General features: G+C 36.2%; 2 protein-coding genes across 3 annotated transcripts in view; both read right to left on the bottom strand.

The window, feature by feature from the left end:
- The window catches only part of LOC127946837 (homeodomain-interacting protein kinase 3), a 34,101-nt gene extending 21,700 nt beyond the window's left edge, over positions 1–12,401 (bottom strand). Inside the window, exons 1-2 of the mRNA XM_052543638.1 lie at positions 12,023–12,401; positions 7,876–9,079 (exon numbers count right to left, since the gene is read on the bottom strand). Of these exons, the coding sequence (XP_052399598.1) occupies positions 7,876–9,077 (1,202 nt within the window). The 5' untranslated portion in view covers positions 9,078–9,079; positions 12,023–12,401. The remainder of the gene's footprint in view (positions 1–7,875; positions 9,080–12,022) is intronic.
- An 808-nt stretch (positions 12,402–13,209) lies between these two features.
- On the bottom strand, positions 13,210–17,431 carry LOC127947479 (T-complex protein 11-like protein 1). Of its 2 annotated transcripts, none has more exons than XM_052544637.1 (10): positions 17,273–17,431; positions 16,726–16,867; positions 16,507–16,639; positions 16,168–16,288; positions 15,635–15,855; positions 15,418–15,554; positions 15,108–15,265; positions 14,487–14,668; positions 14,233–14,405; positions 13,210–14,158 (listed from the first exon to the last, which is right to left on the bottom strand). In XM_052544637.1, exons 2-10 carry the CDS (start codon positions 16,862–16,864, stop codon positions 13,941–13,943), a joined length of 1,482 nt encoding a protein of 493 aa, XP_052400597.1. In that variant the 5' UTR covers positions 16,865–16,867; positions 17,273–17,431; the 3' UTR covers positions 13,210–13,940. The 2 variants fall into 2 exon arrangements, with proteins under 2 accessions (XP_052400597.1, XP_052400596.1); XM_052544636.1 differs by having other exon boundaries at positions 16,726–16,870; positions 17,273–17,429.
- Positions 17,432–18,520: the final 1,089 nt, after the last annotated feature.

Genomic DNA, 18,520 nt, shown 5'->3' with positions numbered 1-18,520 from the left:
AATAAAAACTATCTGGCTTAAAATATTTAAATAAATAAATGTTTAAGTGCTCTTATACTCACAAATCATGATAAGTAGAAGTGAAACTAATTTACTGGTCTGAGAGAAAAAATATATGACTGATACAAAAGTGAATTGATATCAATTAAATCAAATAAGAAATAATTGTTTTTAAATTACTTGTTCTTAAAAATAAAAGAACAGTAGAAAGTATGTGTTTGTGACAGATATAGACAGATGTATATACAGACTTTTTTTTTTTTTTATTTGTACTAAAATCACTGCAACTGAAATACAACGATATACATTTTATATATCAATAAAGCTATAACAGCATTACTTATATAGTAAAATAAAAATTTATTAACAGACCAACCAATAATGTTGCCAGTTCTTTAAAAAAAAAAAAAAAATTAAGATTTTACTTAATTGATTTTTCAAGCTCTTCAGAGATGGAAGTGTTGTTTGCATGGAGCGTTATGAGGCAGAGGCACCAGAGCAATAAACAAAGCCTTTTCAATGCTGCATCATTTCTGCTCCCGCCGGAAATGCTGAGAAATGCAGACAGTCTGCCCGGCTTCAATGGAATCAATGTACATTAGACAGAGCTGAAAATAATCCTCTATAAAGGCCTGATGATCTCAGGAAGCATGAACAGCTATATTATTAGGTATCGATTTGGTTTAGATGTTCTTGAGAAGACCAGGTTAAGGAATGACGCTACATTAAAGGCTTCGAACTGCTTAACATCTAAAGATGTGGCTGAGAATTTTTTTTCTTTATTTTTTTTTACTCCGTCTTGATTCCGGGGAAATATTAACGTGGTGTTAAACAGAGTACTGCACTCTGATTGGTAGTTGAAAGCAAATTCATATTAGCCAAAATTGTTATTAAGAGAACGTGTAATGAACCCAGTTTGCAGAATTGTCCAAATTTAGTTTACTCCTAAAGACAGAAACAGCCTTTCATGCAAACGTTCAGTAGGACTGGATCTAAAAGTGACTAAGGTGACTCTGCAATCGCTCCCTTAAACTCTTGATGCCATAACCCCTGAAGTTTGGGAAGAAAACCAGGAGCTTCTACAGATAAAATGGGAACCTTATACCAGATGGCATGTAAAACAAACTAAGGCTTCACACCTGTAACCCACCCTGTCCTAATTCAAAATGCTGAACAGCAATGGTAAGCTGTTACAGGAAGGGCGTGTGATCAGGTTTCATCCTCAAGTGGATGATATACAGACCATGACATATCAAGATGATCTGACAAATGGATCAACGTGCACAAACTGATTCCAAGCTCTTAAAACACAGCTGGCAACCACCACACATAGACCTTATCGGTCTGACTTCAATTTCGATTTGCTGCTGACCTTATCGCAACCAATGACGACAATTTGCATGATGCATCACTATGTGCACACAGTAAAATTGATCCTACTTGCATCTTAATGCATTAACTTTGACAAAACGTTTCTAGACAGAATTACCTTTAAAAATCTTCAGTGTCTCTATTCATGTCAAACACATTAGGTTTCAGTAACTATCATCTGGTCAGAGGTCAAAAAGCATTTGAAACCTAGTAAACAAAGCTTGACCGATCCCACTAAAGCTGTGAGGAGTTTGCAATGCATGAATGCTGCATCAAAGGGACTGGAATACACAAACAACTAGATGTGTGCTCTCTTTCCAAGTGCACCATACCACCGAACCCTTCAGGTTGCTCATTAGTCCAGGAATCTGGCCAATTAGATCATCTTCATCTGAAGCAAGAGCAAGTCCACAGAAAGCAGATGTTCATACTTACGGTCAATCCTCAGGCCACAGATGAAAATGGGTCTCGATCAAGATTTATTATACATAGGGATTCATGAAGTCCATAGACTTAGGGGACAAAATCATCACAAATGCAGCTGCTAGTGATGATACATCGGCCCACTTATGCTTTTAGATCCCGCGCAGGAGGTTGCACTTAGTTGTGCATTATTTTCAAACCATTAGTCTTGTTTACTGTGAGGTTTCAAGCAAGCCAAGTGGGAAAACGTGCAAAAAAAAGGGGCAAAGTCAAGGTCTCAATTTTGAAAGCACTTTAACTGAATGATTCACTCTACATCTTCCTGAAGCAAAAACTGATTTGTTAAAGCAGAGGACAGACCAGTGTGTAAGGACTTTAAACTGTGTGACTTATAAGGGAGAGGAAAAAAATATATTAAAAAACTGAAGCGTCGCATAATGCTTATTATGGGTGCTCATTTGGTTTCAATGGGTGTGCCTGCACAGATATGATAGTGTCTGCATTGTAAAATAAGGTCAGTGACTTTTCTAGGTATGAGTTAAACTGCTAAAATGCACAACACAGGATATGAAAAACCACAAAAATGGCTAAAATTAGGCACAGCTATGGTTTTGTTTATCTTGAGGACAAAAAAACTGAAGGCAGCAAATCTGGGAAAAACAAGTTGACATTTACAGGCAGCACCAAAAATGTTCCCTTTGCACATAAAACCTAGCACCAAATTTTCATTAAAAGATTATGCTACGTCAGCAAAGCCAAGGACCCCAAAACCACTCTCTCTCCCTGCCCAACTTTAGGGTTTATAGTTTATAGCCCACCTGATGTAAACAAGCACGCATGGAAAGCACATGGGGGAACATGTGAGAGACACACTGAATGAAAGCACAATCTTTCTCTGGCAGCAGATGGTGCTAAACTGCAGAAAATGCAGCCTTTACCCTGGAAGCCCCATAAATAAAGCAGCTGTGCATTTAAATAGTTTTAAATTGCCATTCAGATTTTGTGTATTCACTATGGTGTTTATGCCCACACCAAATATTTAAAATTTAGACTGAATGGGATTTTCTAACTTTTTTATTATTATTATTCTTAAGTGTTTTGATTCTTTATTGTTCGTTCACACTTTACATTAGGGCTTCAGTTAACATTAGTTAATTCATTCCTCCTGAACATTCATTAATCTTATAATTTAACAAATATTAATAACTTCTATTGCTTATGTAGCTATTGCTCATTGTGAATGTTTTATTGTAAAGTGATACTGATTAGTCTTTATTGTTCTTTTGAACTGTGTAAAACCTTTAACTTTATATATTTTTCTGTTATTGTATCTAAATGTTCAGTTATTTTTTGTAATAAAAAGTTATTTAACCTGTTACACTGTATTATGTCCATTTTTTTTCTTTTAACAAAATTTCAATAACGCGATTATACCGTATATAATTACAAAAGCATTAGCAATTAATCGCAACAGGAAAATTTGATACTGGTATATCCCTAAACTGTATACACCCATATATTATGTAAACAAAAACTTCTATTTTGGATTTGATTAATTGTTTGACAGCACAAATATATATATATATATATATATATATATATATATATATATATATATTAGGGGTGTAACGATACGCGTATTCGTATTGAACCGTTCGGTACGAGGCTTTCGGTTCGGTACGCGGTACGCATTATGTACCGAACGGTTCGTTGGACTAATTAATTATATTTGCAAAATAAATAAAAAATTGTGAAATATAATGATATGCGTTCAACAAGGTAGCTCAATAACCCAAACGACGTAACAGGCAACGCCCCTGACACCCCCGAAGAGGAAAAAAAACACCACCTTATATGTTTATGTTAGGCTACTCAGTCAGGCGCTCGCTCACTCAGTACGCGCTGAAGGCTCGTTGCAAAATGGCCAATGCGTTTAACAGACCAGAAATATAAGATCCTCCAATAACCAACAGGTCTGGTGTTTGGGTGCACTTTACCAATCGATCGGGGCATCCGAGCAAGCACGGAAATCAAAATGGACTAGTACTGTACTGTATCGGAATTTCCTGAGCAGTACGATACAATTAACAGGCCTGCACGTTATTAGATAGAACAACTGTTATAAATAGAACGTATTCACGGGCAGTTTTGAAAACTCCACCTACTTTGCTCTTGGCATAGTGCAGCCCAAATTGCGTTGTATCTGAAGGGCAACGCTGAGCCCAGGGTCCAGCACCGCGCGTACTGAGTGAGCGAGCGCGCTCTGTAGTGGAAAACGCAGGTTTTAAGAATATGCTTAATGTAATTGAGCCCCGTTACAATATTCCTTCACGAGCTCATTTCAGCCAGACCGTAATTCCTGCTTTGTGCCAAAAAACAAAAGCCCTATAGAGAACTAATTGAGTAAAAACACACTCAATATAAAGAGTTATAGAGTTCCATATAAAAAGTTACATCTTTGTATTTGTTCATAACTACTACAACAATAATATAAAATTTTCATTTTTTTTTTTATAAGGAGCTGTTTTTGTTTTATACAGTATGCTACTAAGAAAACACCATAGAAGATGGGTAAAGAATAGCTCCATCATTGTTCAATGTAAAAAAAACATACTTTGTTAGTTTTAATAAATATATTTTTTTAAATCAAGGAAATGTATCTGCCAATTTTTTCTTTTTGCTGTATCTAAAACGTACCGAACCGTACCGAACCGAACCACCAGTGAATCGTATCGAACCGAACCGTGAATTTTGTGAACCGTTACACCCCTAATATATATATATATTAGTATATCAGTCTGGTGAGTAAACTAAATTTACTAGACAATGGAAATTCAATTGCCAAAGTGTCCATGTCCAAGGGTTGAACAGGATGAGTCACTTCAGGAGGCCATAAAAGAAAAAAAAAGGAATACTACCTAATGACCCTTTCCTGTAGCAACTTGAAACTGAAGCAGGTACCTCACTTTACTTGGAACCCAACACACACTGACCTAAGCAACTCAGTGAATTATTAATGGTTATTTTAACAAAGGACCACTAGAACATTACCAGACTTACAATTAGGGATACCGCTATTACTACATGATAGCCTTTTCTGCAACATTATCAACTAGTGATGCACCAAAATTTTGGCAACCAATTTCCAATTGGTCCAATTCAAGGCTGAACTTATCGGTTTGAGATGAAATAGTTTTGGAGGGCCAAAGCAGTGACTTTAAATGAGCACTTCTGAGATGATGCTTTTTTCCCTGCTTATTTAATGCACAATTTGGATAAGCTACAACATGTATACATGTAGAACGAATACACTTTGTACGAATAGTACGAATGCACTTAGCTAGCAAAAATGTTGACAGAGAGCCAAATTTATTTGGCTGCAATATCAAGCAGCAGCTTTTTGCAAAGAACTTTAACTTTAAACAGTATACAGAAGCACACTCAAATTCATAATTACCAAAGGTTTTTGGTTTGAGTTTTCGCTAAATGAAGTTGACAGTCTGATCAAAGACTAAACTATTAAAAGGTTCCACTCAAAATATCACTTTTCTATTAGCCTAATAAAAATGAAAGAAAAAATGTTTGACACAAACAGAGACACCAGTTCTAAAACGGTATGAAACAAAAACAACAGCACGACACCTGCAAAATTGTACTTCCTGGCACATGGGTACATGCTCAACGCAGCCTGCTCGAAGTATGAAAAATAAATACTTGTCATGACGACCTCACACACCACAGTGACTATGAACAACAAGATCCGCCCTAAACTTAGATGATCCAGATCTGTACTGGGAACAATCTATGGATTCTTAAGGCATCGATCCCGCCAATAGAACCAGGGGACAAATGGAAAACAGAAGCACGCAATGCCCTTTTCCCCCACTTTAGGATGTAAACATGTTCTGAATGCTACAGGTATAGGCCACAATGTGGGGCTTTTATAAAAAACACAGCAATATCTGACATGCAAAGACACACCAATATATGAGAAACTTTTGATGAAAGTTTGATGAAATAACTAACAACAATTAGCCTAGTTTAGGTAACAAAATTCTTAAACACCAATTCAGTTATCCATAAGCACTTATGTTCGTTTATAGAACAAAATGTGCACTTTATTAAACAAAAGCACAACAAATAGAAGGGGAAGAAATTAAATTAACACAATGATAATGTTAAACAACATTACTTGTGACTAATTACAATAGCAAACAAAGCACAATTACAAACCACTTAAAATAATTGCACACTAAGTACATGTTGTTCGTTAAAACTACTCAGTACTTATGTAATGATTTAACACGAACTCTATGTAAAGAGTCATGAACAAATTCCCAGAAAAAAAGAAAAACAAGCGAGAGTGAATGATGATTCATAACCTTCTATAAAAACATCTGTTATCACTCTTCTTTTGAGTGCAAATACAGCATTACCAACAGACACGTTCCTCAGTTCATCTCTTTCCCATGAAAAGCAACACATACACATGTGCCACCTGCATGGGCCGTGAGTTCATACAGTTGCAGGCATCGAACTGCAGCAGTGCCAAAGTACAAAGTGTTCAAATGCCCTATTTAAACTAGCGCCTAGTTCCTCTATCTTGTTCGCTGATAGCTTCCCCACAAACCGTTTACAGAGACAGACTGTACTCCACACCGCAATGTCACGTTATGTTCAAAACCTATTTTGTACACCTTTCAGTTGCAAAAAAGTCTTAAAGGGACAGTTTACAAAAAATAAAATGTATTAATTACTCATCCACGCACTGTTGCAAACGTACTATTTTCCTATTTAAGCAGTTTTGAAAAAAAAAAATGTGTCCACATGGTGAAAGTTATTGAGTTTAATGTTGTCTTGGACCCCACTAACAGACAAAAACAGTCAAAATACATATACTACCATTCAAGAGTTTGTGGCCTGTAAGATTTTTTCTATTTAAGAAAATAAAAATGTTTATTTAATGAAAAATACAGTAAAAACCGTCATTTGTGAAATATAATAAGTATTGACATTTAAAATAACCATTTTCTATCTGAGTATAATGTGAACTGTAATTTATTCATGTGATGGCAAAGCTGAATATTCAGCAGCTATTACACCAGCCTTCAGTGTCACATGATCCTTCAAAATAATTTACAATGATTTATGCTGAACATGCTGATGAAGAAATATTTAAAAAAAATGTTATGTTGAAAACAGCTTTGCTGATTAATGTTTTTGTGGAAACCATGATATAACTTCTTATTCTTTGATGTAAAGAAAGTCCCAAAAAAAAGACATTAATTTGAAATAGAAATACTTTGGAACATTATAAATGTCTTTACTGCCACTTTTGATCATTTCATGCATCTTTGCTGAACAAAAAAAACACATTTTCAACAACAAAAAAAAAAAAACAACTCTTACTGACCCCAGACTTTTGAACTTTTTGAAGCATAATAATGCATTATGTATACTTTGCGTTCTAAGAGCTAGAAAGTCAAACATCTTAAGAACAACTTGAGGTTGAGTTTTAATTTTTGACTGAATCATCGATTTACTTCAATATACTATAGACTGAAAGCATGAAATTAAATTTGGGGGTTAAAAAATAATTAAGTTTGACTTAGTTAGAGAACTTAAAACACAAACATCTGGCATGTTCTATTTTAAGACTGAAGTTTACATGTTCTTCCATGTCTCATGAATCACTTCAGCAAACCACATTCTTCCTAAAAAGCTGCCAACAACATAGAGACAAAAAGCACAGCCATCGCGGACTGAACTGACCCCATTAGGAAAAAAGTCGACAAGAGGGAACCAAACTATTTTTTTAAGTTACATAAATTTTGTATGGGTGTAGCTCCATGCTGGATGCAAAGACAGCTTACCATCAAACTTTAGACAGAATTACATAATTGTTCTGACAGGAAGTGCGGCTTAAGTAAACCTTCCTCAGTTTGACTTCCTCAAAACGAACACCAGAAATTATATCTTCATACTTGCCACAAATTCCAAAAGTCTATTTATGATTAAACAGAGACATGACAAGTAGTCAGCCTACTAGAGAGAGAAAAAAACTAAAGAAACTCAGCATACCTGTAGTAGCGAGACTGCAGGTACGTCGAACACACAGCTTTGGAGACGTGGCTGGCAGAGCCAAAGTCAATCACTTTCACACGGAAGGGCTGCCTCACGGGATCTACCAGCATAATGTTCTCTGGTTTAAGATCGGCATGGATCAGGCCCAAGCTCTTGAGCTTCTTCAGCGCCGTGGCCACCTGTTGCAGGATGGGCCTAATCACCTTCAGCGGCAACGGACTGAACTTGTTCTGCTTGAGGAAGTCGTACAGGTTCTGCTCCAGCATTTCGAACACCAGACAGGTGTGGCTTCTGTGCTGGAAGCACTCGAAAGCCCTCACCAGGTTATGCTCCTCGGCGTTCTCTCCGCTCAGTCGGGCCAGGATGCCCACCTCGATCTGGCCCTGGCGGGCGTACGAAGGGTGGTTCTTCAGTATCTTCACTGCCACAATCTCATTGGTGCCTCGCTTCCAACATTTGACCACCTGACCAAACGTACCACGTCCCAAGAACTCCAACACTTCGTAGGTGTGCTTCATGGAGCACAGCACTTCGTGTTGGACTAACTGATAGTCGCCGTCGACTGTCCCGCTCACAGCTCCCGTCCCGGTTCTATTCTGCTCGGGCGGGGCCACGCCTACCGCGGTCGTGGTCCCAACATTTGTTTGCAACATGGCAGGTAGAGTCGAATGCTCCTCTACTATCTGCATGATGCTCTTGCCGTTCTCAATTTCCTCCTCTTCGCATTTAAACCCACATCTTTGGGTTCCGTCGAACGAATTCAAACCACCGTTCCTTTTGATTTTCTCTGCCCCTTCTGGAGCACCGCCACTACTTCTACTACTTTGGTTGTTTTGGCCACTGTCTCCACTTTCTTCTTCAACTGCCACGACTGCTCTGGAGAAATACTGAAGATCGCCCTCCGATGCCAGACGTTTGTATGGCGAGGAAGCCCTTCCAAAGAGCTCCCGTGGAGCTGTTTCAGTCTGTTTCAAGACTTCCTGTGCGGTACAGGCTTTCTCGCTAGTTAAAGCTTCAATTCTCGATAAAGGTATAATATCCGTAGGGTGCGCAATGCCTAGATTCACACCGACCACGTAAGTGCGAGTTATCTTCTCATGGTAAACACAGCTGCTGGGATCGACTTTCTTCGCTCTGCAGAAGGCACTTGTCTGGGGTTGATAAACATGTGGTGGGCAGACCGTAACCTGTGAGGCCATACCTATAAAAGGACAAGAGTGGAAGAAAAGGGTTAGCCATTTCACTGATGCCGTTTACAGTTTTATACAGTCATAATCATCAAAAGTAAACCTGCTGCTATTATAAAAGAGACAAAAAAGATGGTTTGTTGAATAGATTACATGATAAATACAGGGCAAATAACAAAGATCTCACTAACTCCTGAAGAGAAAGATTATAAAGCTTGAAAAGCGTTTTAAGTGTGCAATGGAGCTGCGCATAAAAAAGAAACTGTAAATAAAACTGTGATTTATAAAATGTGTTTTTAAAGAGATCCATAATTACTGGGCTTGTTTGTAGGGCTTCACAATTTGGCCAAAAGTTGTATGATTATGTTTCAACACAATATAAATAAATACTATTATGCTGCTAATAATAATAATAATAATAATAATGCAATACATACAAAATAGACAAAATATGATATTACTATTTTATTGCAAAATAAGTATTTAGTTCAAATTACAATAATTTATTTTACTGCAAAACTGTAAAATTGCAACACTAATATTTATGCCTTAATTCTTGGTTTTTAAAACACTGAACAACTGAGGTTTTGCTTTTGTAAAAAGGTTCTTGTCTTTTGGCAGCGGGTTTCTAAACTTCTCAAAAAAAAAAAAAAATGTTGAAATGTTTAGTGAGTGTTGCATTTCAAATGCATGTAATAAGCAAAGCAATTGCAGCAATTTCAGAAATGGAGATTGTGTAAAGTAGTAATTCTGACCTGAGACGCCAAAAACACTGTAATTATCTACTTGTGCATAAATGAACACTTTATTTTAAAACTTACACATATTATTTGTTTATAAATCTCAGCCTTTGCAGTTTGATTAATAAGCCAAACAGCGATTTTGATTTATCGTTTAGCACCCGTGTACGATAAAACCAGTGATATCACATTAGCAGATTCAGACAGACAAGTGACCAATGGGGATTAGCCGTCTTAGTTTCGTGGGAGACAGACTACTTATACTGGCACAACATATGGCACAAGTTCAGACATGAGGACAGGTGTGGCTCTTACACACCCACATACTAACTCTCTCACACACTTACAAGCAAGCTAACACAAACTGAGGTTATAAAACATAAAAGGGGTGCAAACATACCATGTGGTTTAATGGAGAATGCACATCTAATGGATTTCACTTCCAGGGCTGTTATAAAAGGCCTCATTCATTCACACTACCACACCAAACTCCAGGTTTAAATCAGGCCTTTCTGTTTCAATCAGGTCTTTATTCCCGTTTGTGTAAACAACATCTAGGTCTGCAACCAGAGACTGACTCAACAGCTTTAAAAGGACAGTCCCATCTGGAGGACTGTTTTTACGGGGTCTGTCCAATAGTAGCGTAATTCCCCCAATAGCAAGGAGGCACCAGCAAAGGTTTAGGGTTACAGGTCTCTCTACGGTCTTCAAACACCACTGCCTTCTGTTATAAGCAGGTGGCAACTGACCTTTTCCCATGTTAAGACCTAATTGGGTTAGGCGAGAGATGACACAGGGAAAACACCTGTTGATACTGCAACCGCTCAGGCTAGAAAAGTTTAACTGCAGGAACTGATTGGGAAGTACACTTTGCTGAACTGACGGTAATACATTTTCCTAGTGATGAAAGTGATTGTAATATAAATGAGGAACTTATAATACTCCCGTTTCGTTATTTCATAATACACGTTTTATAAAACGGCCACAATATTTCTTTGGAGTATTTTGGCATATTGAAATTGGGTTGAAATTAAATCCCATAATTCTTTCATGATTCTTTTTCAAGTACACATTTTACACACACATATGCATACATACATAAATACATGCATATACACACACACACAAAACTACTTAACTTAATAACTATTTAATACATTATAAAAATAACAGGCATTTGAATAGAGTAATTAAACATTTTGCTATAATATAATATAATGCAATAACAACAATAAGGAACCTGTGTTTCATTATATTGTAATAAAGGTTTCATAAAATGTAAACACTTTTTTTTGCCTTACTCTTTGGCATATTACAAAAAATAAATAACCAAAGACAATTTACATCTGACCATAATGAAGGGGGAGGGGTATCTATATTTACTTCCAGGTCTGGAAATTTCATAATATTTCCAGGTTTTCCATGACAGTAGAAACCCTAAATGAAGTTCTCGAATGAACAAATCTTTTCCTGCCAAAAATGTAACGTTACATGAAACTATCAATGTTATAATAATCAAATAACTGTTTAAAAATAATTTCTGAGCAAGTTTCTATTGGAAATGCATGAGGGATTATATTTCAATGTGTAGACAGGAAATGCAACTTGTCTTACATAAGATATTTTTAGGTAATACTTTTGCTGACTCTTACCAGCACACTGTCAATTCTCAGAAGAAAGAAGAAGTCAGCTTCTAACAGATAACAAGGCCTATGCATTTTAGGAGGACTGAGCAACAGATCACTAGATTATAGTACATGATCAACAACTGGCGAGTACATCCGGGAAAACTCACTTTGAAACCTAAATATCATGCGCACAAATACTACCAACTTAAATTATTAATTCTTAAATACATCAACTGAACTTCTGTACGTTACGCGTTTAAGCAACAGGATTTAGGCAAACATTAACGTATGGGTCTGGCTGGTTACCATCGAGTCTTCGTTAGCATTTCAGTTGTAACGTTAGGGCTAAAAAAAAAACGTTTATGTTTTATGTTGTTAATTTTATTTAACCCACAACATCAACGGCTACCAAAACACATAACCATCCCCTGCGAAACATTGCTTTCAAGTTTTTGGTGTGGCATGGGAACTTTTTTCGCAACAACCACGCGCTCGCGATCACAACTCAAGTCGAGGCTGATTTGATATCTTCACCGTTGACTATAAGACAAGTATTTATGCATTTACAAATCGTTAAATTCTCCCTTACCTTTACAGACAGCAGCTGTGGTCGGACTGCAGGTTTTTTGTGAACATGTTCGGGTTAAATTCGCACCCACTACATGCTCGACGCGCTCGCGCTGCCATCTTGTCCTCTCGCTGAACGATGAGGGAGAAAAAACACAAGCCCCCTCATTTTCAACTGCGCATAACTCGCCTGCTAAGCCATCCAAGGGAACCGAACAGGGTCCAGAGTAGAGTTAAAGATATTCGTTTCGGTCAGGGGAGGTTTTTGTCGTCATGTCCAGGGCGTTTAAGCCACCCTAGTTTGTATCCTCCTGACGGCGACGGACAAACTCTGTCAGCTCAACTCGCTCGAGCTCTCACACACAGCTGAGCTCGCGCTGCTTCTTCCTGCGAGTTTGAGTGCGGTGAGTCAGTACTTGCGCAGCTTTACTGCCGTGGACAGGACTGGAGACTCAACGCACAAAACATCAAACTCCCACGGAAGCCAGACGCAGTTCTGTTGTATAGCGGCCCCGTCTGGTGAGGAAATGCAGTAAGAGATTACGGAAAATAAATAAATAATAATACATATATATATACACACACACACATAAATATATATATATATATATATATATATATATATATATATATATATATATATATATATATATATATATATATATATATCTATACACACACACACACATATATATATATATATATATATATATATATATATATATATATATATATATATATATATATATATATAAATGCCATAATATAATGTGTAAATACTATAAAAAGTCAATATTTGCATATGCCAATGAAAATCTCTCTCTCTCTCTCTCTATATAATTAAGTATTTTGCCATATCTTTAAACGTTGTTTTCAAATAATGTATAACTATTGTGATATGAATATAACTGAAAATGTTTTAGTATTAGCACATTTAAATCTAATAACCATAACTGGTGTATTATATGCATATAAAAATAAAATATTCAAATGTATTTATATATGTCTGAAAATTTCCAGAATAAACTATATTTATTTAATACTGACAGTAATAAACCTAATATTACAACAATAAATGATAAATATTATAAAATAATAGAATGTAATAAACCTACTGATGTATGTAAATTATATAAATGGATGAAACTGGGTATAACATAATGCCAAGTGAATTGCATAAATAAGTTAAAAACAGCAAACCCAATCAGATTTCTTCTCACCATCAGTAACTATTTTTATTGGGAGCCAGCATTCAGTTTAAAATAACCATTAATACTGCATTGAAGCTGTAGTAGAGTAGATGTGCAGCTGGTGAATACATTTACTTGTGAGTTGAAGGTGTCATCTGTAAAACATGCTCAGTGTTGATAGAAACATTTTACTTATTTTTTTCTCTCTAAAAGACCGTGCTTGGTGTTCCAGGTGTCCCATGAATGTGGGAACACCATGGGAATAATCTGTAGGTTAAAATGAGCAGTAAAGAGAAAACTGTGCACTTAAATATGGGTGGCACTTCACAAACTAAGGCACCAGTCTAATGCTGTACTGTACATCCTTTTCCTCACAGCCAGAAACCTCAATAACACCTTTGCGGAAGGGATCAGGCTACAACAGAGAATGTCTGAAACTACTTACAATGTTGCTGGAAGTGAATCTTTTGTAGAATGCAAGAATTCTTTTACATTTCAGTACACTATTCACTATCAGTCATTGCCTAAAGTAATCCAAGCTTTAGACAATTCAAGTCTTAATATAATCGTAAATATTCCCTGATATAGAATGCAATGAGAGGAGGTCGGGACTGTTAACCCTTAAATATGTTAGTACTAGCATGTGAGTTTTGAGGAGTTAATTAGCTATTTTACAGACACTTTAATTTGTACATAGCTACAGAATGTGAAAGCCAGGACAACTAGTGATAAATATTTCAGGTGTTTTGTTTACACATCTAAACTTTCCCCTTGTTTCAGAATATCTTGGAGGATCTTGTGGTAGAACGGAGAGTAGACTAGCTTGTTGAAGGTCACCAAACGTCCCAGCTTAACAGCAATCTCCTCTAACTCTTTGCTGATGGGTGTCAGACCTCCAGGGAGAGCCGGGGCGCACCGGTGGGCGCTTGACTCCAGGAAGCCAAGAAGGTACATCTGGATTCGTGAGTCTGACAGAGAAAGTAGAGTTTTAGATTAGAGTTCCTCACTTCCAAATAGAATTTTTGGGTTCTACCATGCTTACCAATGACTTTGCGTATGGGGTTGTCCGCAGACTTCGCAGCTACAATTTGGCCTTTCAATATGTTCTCTCTATCTGAGGAAAATGGTGAAAAGCCATGCTGAGACAAGCATCCTCTGAGCTCCACACACAATTTCTCTGCAATCGCAGCAAAGGTTTCATCCGCATTAAAGGACCTGTTAGAAAAAAGTACAACGATTTAGTCTGCAGAAGTGTGAGGGATTGGAAACGCAGTGTAATTTCATCTTTAAACATACGGAATGTGCATCTCTGCTAACAGAATCTTAATGGTTTTCTTCAGTCTTTCCATGAGGCCTGGGAGTCCAGAAATGGCCTCGCCAGCACTGTTATAGACTATGAGCAGGACGGATGCCACCAGTGCCAGCTGCTCCAGCTCCTGCTGCATCTCCTGAAATCTGCCCTGATCCATGAGAAGAGTCTGTTTGATCACAGGAGAGAGAAAATCGAGGACAAGGCACAATAATAGTTCAATTAGACTGTCCACAAAAAAAATAGTGCTAGTTATTAGAAATGTACTCTTTATGTTTGTGTTTTGAAAAAAAAAGACATATCTTAATGAAGTTTTAAATGAATGATTCAATTGTCATGTGGCATAACCACTAAGTATTTTCCTAACACTTTGAATATATATATATATATATATATATATATATATATAATTAAAATGTAATTTAATTTATGCATTTAGCAGATGCTTATATATATATATATATATATTTACGTGAATACATTTAAAAAAAAGAAAGAAAAAAAATGTATATATATATATATATATATATATATATATATATATTTTTTTTTTTTTTTTTAAATAAATGAATAGATCTGAACATCACTGATCACTAATGATACATTACCTCTGGAAAAGACTCAGTATCATGGTCCCACTTTAACAAACGTAAATAGGCATGATTGTGTATAGTTAGTTGAGCAGAATTTGGTGTGCATGTTGCTCCACCCTCAGTTACATAATCTGCTGTGTCTTGGAGCCATTTCTGTGTGAAATCCAAAGCATCTGCAAACATGAATACATAACTGAATTACAGAGATTGGCTTTTACTAAAGTGCATGAAGCTTATACACTTTTTATAATGCCCACATTAGTAGTTGCATAACATTCATTGATTTTGTACAATTATTACACAACAAGTAAATGATTTTCCTTACTGGGTTGTTTCTCTAGGAACTCATGAAACTTCTTCCGCTCATATTCTACTGACTGCTGTAAGAGGTGAGGTCGCAGGCTGCTCACAGCGAAATTGGCCATATCGATTTTCATTTTGTCCAGCACTGCAAATATAGACCTGCAAATAAACAGGACTTTATTTGGAGTTGGAGTCACATGACCTTTACCTTGAATTGTTTAAGTGTTTAAGTGACTTACTTAAAAAGGGGCACAATGTCAGTGATTTCACGCAGCTGTTTGATATCTTCATCACGACAGGGTGCGCAAAAGGTGCCCATCATGTCAATTATGAACTTGGCTACTTTATTGATGTCTAGAGCTCTGTTCTCCGCCTCCTGCTGGATCAATGAGATATCCAGAGCCTCTTCAATTTGCCCTCTCAGTCGGCTCTGACCAGGCAACAGAAAAGACAGCAGGGTCTGGAAAAACAGGGGGACAGAGAACTAATGAACACCTTCAAACATTTTGAGTTTGCTTAATGTGAACAAATATGTTAAGAAAGAATTAAATATATTCATATGCATGTAAGTATGTTTACTAACTATACCCATATATAAAATACTATGATATTTAATAATAACATTATTATTTTTGTTTTATTGTCATTTTAATTCTTTTTAAATATGGGTGTGTGTATACACGGAAAATATATATAATAATATGTATTTATAAAGAATACCTAATGCAATTAATTTAATTAATATCAAAATTGTATCAAATTCGTTCCTTACCTCTTTAATTTCACCAACCAGTGTGACAGCATGGCTATACGATGGTGGGTCATCATTCAGCTGTGACTCAAGGCAATCCCAAAATGCTTTGTGCATTATTTCTTTGACCGTTTTCTCCAAACTGAGTACACAGAAAAAGATATGTTTAATCATTACAAAACATTTTCAAGTCAAACCATTTAAAATGTAGAGCAAAAAATAATATTGTATCCCTTTAGAATCACTGCATTACAATACAATATGATCAGAGTTTTAAATTGACATTAACATTTCAAATATATGTTTAGCCTATTAAGAACTTTATGATGGTCTCATTATAACATTTATAATGTTTATTACCTTCCCTCTCCTGGCTCATAAGGCTTGACTTGAAAATCGCTGTTCATCACTATCTCATGGGCCAGGGCCAAATTAGTGACTCCTTTGGCAGTTTCCATTAGCTCTTCCACTGACACAAATCTGGGTGGACTGGCTGTTAGTGTTTGAATGCAACGTTAACACTGTTAGATTTAAAACTGACATATATTTCTGAAGTGAAGTAATCGAGTCTCTCCTTACACTGAGGGGTGAGTCTGTGAGGACTGGGAATATTTCTTCTGCTGCTCTTCCGGATCATCTCTTCCGATGTTTCCACAGTGTCATCCTTGTCCATCTTGTTCTGCTCCTCCTTTGAGGTTTCATCAGATTCCTTGGGCATCTTCTTCTGAAAACAAAAGAAGCTGAGACATTAAAGGAATCTTTTCATAGTGTACAGCATCAGCAGCTCTATCCAATTGCTCACTAAAATGACAACACTGAAAATTTTCTGACAACGGTGTGACGTAGTGTGAAGTTGTTTTGTTTAAATTTTAAAAAGGAGGAAAAGACTAGAATGCCTTTTAAGACAATAAACAATTGCTCTATAGCAGCCTCATCGCTCTATTGGTCACCTTCAAATATATTTTTATTTCGCTATCTACACCGCTCTGGTTTACTGTGCTGCGACATAAACAACCGCCCTCATCTCATTACCAAAATCCCGATCCTACGTCTGTCTGCAATCTAACGTCCGGTCATTCATTCAGCCAAAATAATACAAATTACATTAGACTCTTTAACAGCTTACCTGGATTAGTTATAGCACTGACCGCCCGCCTAAACGTTATTTTAATGCAATTTCAATTCGCCACATAGAATCAAAATAGCAGCCTGGACGTTTTGTTCTGGATGGATCCATACAACCTGACGCACTACGGAAGTACGGTTCACACCGCTTCTTTGTAGTTTTTTTGACATGTGATTTCCAGTGGGGCCAAAGCTGTGTTTTGAAGCAGAGAACTACATTACCCAACAGAATGACACTTAAGTCGCCCCCTAGGGACAGGGAGGGTTGTATAAAATGTCTAAAATTCTAGATTATATTATTATCAAAGGCAATAAAATCACAATGTAATTAAATGTATATCATTAATTACATAATGTATATCATTATATATACAATAAAAGCAAGATAGTTAGGTTACAAAAAATAATTTTAGTTTCCGTCGAACCTGTGATGTTTTCTAAATATTTAGCTTTCTTTATTTTTATGCCAGGCATGCCATAAACGTGTAAAAATATGTGGTTATGTATTAAGGATATTATGTACTTAAAAAAATACATACATAATGTCCTTTATGTATTTATATGGTTTATGCATAACCACACATATGACAGTAGGTGGCAGCAAAGGCAACGTTTTTTAGCACTTGAATGGATGACACAGGTACATGATTTAAAATACAAAAAAATAATAATCACGATTTGCTTTTAAACATAATTTGTGATGATTTTTGAAAGGAAAGTTCACAGAAATCCCAGAATTTATTACTCAAGATATAGCATAACCGTAGCCAACCACACCAACTCCAGTCAGTAACTTATTTTAATTAAGTATTAATACATTAAGTATTTATTTAATACATTTATGCTTATTAAACTATCATTATCCTATCTCTTAAGTACTTGCCTTAAGCAGTTATAAATCACTTATGAGAAAAAATAACTAATAGATGTTGTGATAGTTTAGCTAGCTAGCTAGCTAACGTAGCATTTGCTTATTTAAATAAAACAATTGATAAGTACTTAAATATGCTATTTAGCATTTCGAAAATGTGCTATTTTTTTTTTTTTCCAAAGTTATTAGAGTGGGTAAGTCCTGAATGCTAAAAAAGTGTGTAGCCTATTCAGCCTATAACAATAATTTACCATGGTAACTATAATGGCTTATGCCACCGGAACTGTATTTAAAAAATATTACTTATAATAAAATGACTTAAAAATTACGAAAATGTGCTTCAGTTTAGGGTAGTAGCTTTATTATAGTCAAAACCAT

Source organism: Carassius gibelio, chromosome A25, assembly GCF_023724105.1.
Source record: "Carassius gibelio isolate Cgi1373 ecotype wild population from Czech Republic chromosome A25, carGib1.2-hapl.c, whole genome shotgun sequence".
Classification (NCBI taxonomy): Eukaryota; Metazoa; Chordata; class Actinopteri; order Cypriniformes; family Cyprinidae; genus Carassius; species Carassius gibelio.
The sequence above is the reverse complement of the archived record's forward strand: the minus strand, read 5'-3'. Positions and strand labels throughout refer to the sequence as shown.

Excerpts from the sequence above, each read along its gene's own strand:
- LOC127947479 (XM_052544637.1), bottom strand. The coding sequence starts at position 16,864 with ATGCCCAAGGAATCTGATGAAACCTCAAAGGAGGAGCAGAACAAGATG. Across the intron at positions 16,640-16,725 it reads TCACAGACTCACCCCTCAGT|CCAGTCCACCCAGATTTGTG; the intron begins GTAAGGAGAGAC and ends AAACACTAACAG. Across the intron at positions 14,669-15,107 it reads ATACTGAGTCTTTTCCAGAG|ACTCTTCTCATGGATCAGGG; the intron begins GTAATGTATCAT and ends GTGATCAAACAG.